At 51.8% G+C, this 4,334-nt stretch overlaps 1 protein-coding gene across 1 annotated transcript in view; it reads right to left on the bottom strand.

Moving 5' to 3' along the window:
• CDHR2 (cadherin related family member 2) overlaps positions 1 to 4,334 on the bottom strand; it is a 22,784-nt gene that overhangs the window by 13,932 nt on the left and 4,518 nt on the right. The window contains exons 9-11 of the mRNA XM_023185025.1: positions 3,891 to 3,952; positions 3,378 to 3,621; positions 471 to 710 (exon numbers count right to left, since the gene is read on the bottom strand). Of these exons, the coding sequence (XP_023040793.1) occupies positions 471 to 710; positions 3,378 to 3,621; positions 3,891 to 3,952 (546 nt within the window). The remainder of the gene's footprint in view (positions 1 to 470; positions 711 to 3,377; positions 3,622 to 3,890; positions 3,953 to 4,334) is intronic.

Genomic DNA, 4,334 nt, shown 5'->3' on the forward strand with positions numbered 1-4,334 from the left:
ATAAATAAATAAATAAATAAATAAATAAATAAATAAATAAATAAATAAATACAAAATGGTAATAACCAGCCCAACCTTGGGGGATGCCCTGATGTGCAGTAGACACCAGCAATGCTGATTAGCACCCCTTCCCTTTGCTTTTCAATGGTGGCAGGGAGACAGGAGGGTTTCAGGTGGGACTTTGTGAGTGACAGTTGGAGCTGATATTTACTGATACCGTCTATAGGTCAGGCATGCTACAAGCACTTTCCATTCATTAACTCACTTAATCTTTAACTTTTTCACCCCCGTTTTATAGACGAGGAGCCTGAGTGCTCAGGGAGGTTGAGTAATTGCCTGGGACTATACGAGTGAGCGGGACTGGAACCCAGGCAGTCTGGCTGCAGAAGGCAGAAGGGTGACTCAAGCTGGAGGGGCTGGCCATCGGCTTGGGAGACCCCCGGGCCCATCCTTGCTGAGCCAGGCCTTACCTCCACAGTGATGGTGACATTGACTTTGGTGCTGAGGACAGGCTCTCCGCAGTCAGACACAAGCACTGTCAGCACAATGCGGCCCCCCAGGGCGGGGTCGATGGCCTCTCTGTCCAGGGGCCCCAGGTTTCTGAGGAGCCCTGTGTCAGGGTCCAAGGAGAAGTTGTGGTTGTAGGGGCCAGGTAGCAGGCTGAAGAGCAGACGGCTGTTGTTGGTGCCCGGCTCATCATCATCGTGGGCCTGTGGAGGTAAGCAGGGATTGGCCATCGGCCATCGGCCACGGGCATTCCCAGCCCCCAGCCCCTCCGATGCAGCCAGACCCTCCTCTCCAGCGCTGGCCCACGCAGGCAGTAATCAGGCCTGGAGCCAGTGGGCCCGTCTCCCAGCCTCAGTTTCCCATCTAAGGGGCTCAGGTCAACAGTTTGCAAGAGCTTCTGAGATCTTCAGCACTGACGTCATTCTTTCATCTCAAAAACGGCCACTATGGACCTACGTGCCCAGCCCCGTTCCAGGTGCAAGGAATAGAACCGCCATCAAGACAGGCCCTTTTGCTATTGATACTCCAGCAGGAAGGGGGATATGGGGGCAGGAAATTGTAGACATTCAAAGAAAGTTTTAAATTCATAAGTGTGAAGTCCAGCAAGATTATCATTTTCCCATAATGACTATGTCAGTGCTATATATAGATTTTTTTTCTTTTTTGTTTTTTTTCTTTTTTGTTTTTTCTTTCAGACAGTTTCACTCTTGTCACCCAGGCTGGAGTGCAATGGCACGATCTCTCTCGCTCACTGCAAACTCCTTCTCCTGGGTTCAAGCGATTCTCCTGCCTCAGCCTCCTAAGTAGGTGGCATTACAGGTGCCCGCCACCATGCCAGGCTAATTTTTTTTGTATTTTTTAGTAGAGACGGGGTTTTGCCATGTTGGCCAGGCTGGTCTTGAACTGATCTCAGGTGATCCACCCACCTCAGCCTCCCAAAGTGCTGGGATTACAGGCGTGAGCCACCATGTCTATCCTTTAGTTTTCTTTTCTTTTTTGAGGTGGAGTCTTGCTCTGTTGCCCAGAGTAGAGTGCAGTGGCGTGATCTCAGCTCACTGCAGCTTCCAATTCCTGGGTTCAAGTGATTCTCCTGCCTCAGCCTCCCAAGTATCTGGGATGACAGGCATGTGCCACCACACCCAGCTAATTTTTGTAAATTTAGTAGAGATGGGGTTTTGCCATGTTGGCCAGGTTGGTTTCGAACTACTGACCTCAAGTGATCCACCCACCTCAGCCTCCCAAAGTGCCGGGATTATAGGCATCAGCCATCATGCCCAGCCATCAGTGCTATATGTTTTAAATAGCTGATTCTTTACCCACTTTGTACATCTGTGAGTCCGTGTGTATGTGAGTGTGTACTTGTGTGTTCCTGCCCTGCCAGGGCCCTGAAGGCGTGCTTGGCTTGCCTTTGGGGTGAACCAGCGTGGATAACACAGTGGGTTCCTCCGTGCTGCCAGGACTTTGCAGATTCTGTTCCCTCACCCCGATGCCCCCCCCCCACCTTCCCTGCCTGACTCCAGGCCAGGTTGGCTCTTTCTCTCAGTCTCAACATAGCACAGGTGACACCGCTGGGTGACTGATGCCCTCTTCCCAACTGGGAGCTGCCTGGGGACAGGAATGGCGGCGGACTCATCTCTGAGGACCCAGGACCCAGTCAAAGACTGGGTAGGTGCTCGGCAAACGCGGCCTTGACTCCAGAGTGGGACCACTCTGACTTAACCAATCCTTTCCTTCCTCCCTGCCGGTCCCCGCCTTCAGCTCCTCCACTTCGTTCTGCTGGGATCTTGTTTATTACATGCATCATTTGAAAGCAGCTGGAGACGTTTTTTTCCCCAAAACCTGACCCTGTCTGCTCATCCCTTGGTGCCCTGAACTCAGGTCAGTTAATTCATCAAGTGGTTCCTGGGGCTCACACCGGGCACCATGGTTACAGCAGCCTACCGGAAATGCTCCTGCCCCAAGGAGCTCACAGACCAGGGGAGAAGTGCCACACGGGAAGGAGGAAAGGCCAAGGCTTCAGGGCCAGAAAGGTCTGGGCTGCAGCCCCAGCGCCGTCATTGACTGGCTGTGTAACCATAGAAAGTCACTGAACCTTTCTGAGCCTGTTGTTTCCTGCAAAATGGGAACTATTAGACCGCCTGCTTCAAAAGCTGGTCAAGAGATCAGGGATAGAAACATGGTCTGGAAACGACACTGTTCTGGAAAGAAGGGAGGGCTCTGTGGCCACCAGATTGTCACTCTGAGAACCTGGTTTCTCACTTCTCACAAGATGCCTCAGGGGCGAAGCTTCCAAACTCCTCAGGACAAGGGAGGAAGCTACTCCCTGGTGTTTCTCTGGAGCCACTAGTGGGTTTTTATCTCATGAACTCTATGAACCTGGCCACTGATCTCATTTCCCTTTTTGCTTTGGCCACCACGAAGCTCAGAGCAGAATTCGCAGCTCACTCCAAGCAATTCTGTAGCACTGGGTTCTAATTTTACCTTTGTGCCCTTTAACAAATGCCACTCTTATTTTCTCTTTTTTCTTATTTCTTTCATATTTTTATCTTACTATTTACCTAAGCCACCTCAAGTCCTTTTTGGAGTGGGGCAGGTGGGTAAATAAAAAAGAAGTGTATGTTTTTGAGGGATTGCTCTGTGGCAGGCCCAGTGCTGAGCTCCTCACACAAGTTATCAAATTATTCCCCAATGACCCTGAGAGTAAGGCTGTAATTTTCTTCATTTCCTGAGAGGAAACAGGCCCAGAGATTCTGAATGACTGTCTCAGAGCCACACAGCAGAGCCCCGACTTTACCTAGGGCCAGCATGCCCACAGAGCAGGCTCAGTCCCCTCCCCCAGCCCCACCCACCAGGTCCAGGTGGGCTCACACCTGGATGGTCACAGAGACATTGCCCTCCTCCTCCTGGATGAAGATGTTGTAGGAGCCGCTGACCACGGGCGCGTTGTCATTGATGTCCAGCAGGTGGATCTGCAGCATGGTGGAGGAGGACAGGTTCCCGCCATCTGTGGCCTGTAGTGTCAGGTAGTACACGGCCTGGATCTCCCGGTCCAGCAGCTCACCGTTCCTCACCGTCACCGTCCCTGAGACGGGATCCACTTGGAAGAGGTCTACCCTGCTCAGAGGGGCCAGGTTCAGCAAATAGAGACACAGGACGGCCATTTCAGTGTGAATTTCAGATATACAACAACAAATATTTCAGCATATCCCATGCAGTATATGCAACATATTCATGATTTTAAAAAATCATTCCTTGTTTATCTGAAATTGAAATGTAACTGAGTGCCTTCGGTCTTCCCCAGCTATTCTATCTCAGCAGAGAAGCAGAGAGGTGGGCCTGGGCCCTGCTCACCCACCTGCCCACGGCCCACCCTGAGCCCTTACCCATTTCCTGGGAGCAGGCTGTAGGTAATTTGGCCCCATGCGCCCGTGTCTGGGTCCGTGGCCTGTGAGGCAGAGACACAGCAGGGTGCCGTGTGGAGGCGATGCACACACTACCACCCATGCCACTCGTGGGGACAGAGCTGTCGTGCTTCCTGACATGAAGGGAGAATCCCCAGCACACTCGGATTCACTCATGGTCACCCCCATCTCACACATACACACTCACACACACTCTCACACACACTCACATACTCTCACAATCACACACCTTCACACTGTCACACACTCACAGTCTCTCACACTCACCCACACACACTCTCACACAGTCACACACACTCTCACATACACACTCACGCTCTACAAGTCACACTCACACTCACTCTCACACACATACACACACTCTCACACACACTCACACCCTCTCACAATCACACTCACACACAC

The sequence above is a fragment of the Piliocolobus tephrosceles genome, chromosome 4 (genome assembly GCF_002776525.5).
Source record: "Piliocolobus tephrosceles isolate RC106 chromosome 4, ASM277652v3, whole genome shotgun sequence".
In the NCBI taxonomy this organism is placed as follows: Eukaryota; Metazoa; Chordata; class Mammalia; order Primates; family Cercopithecidae; genus Piliocolobus; species Piliocolobus tephrosceles.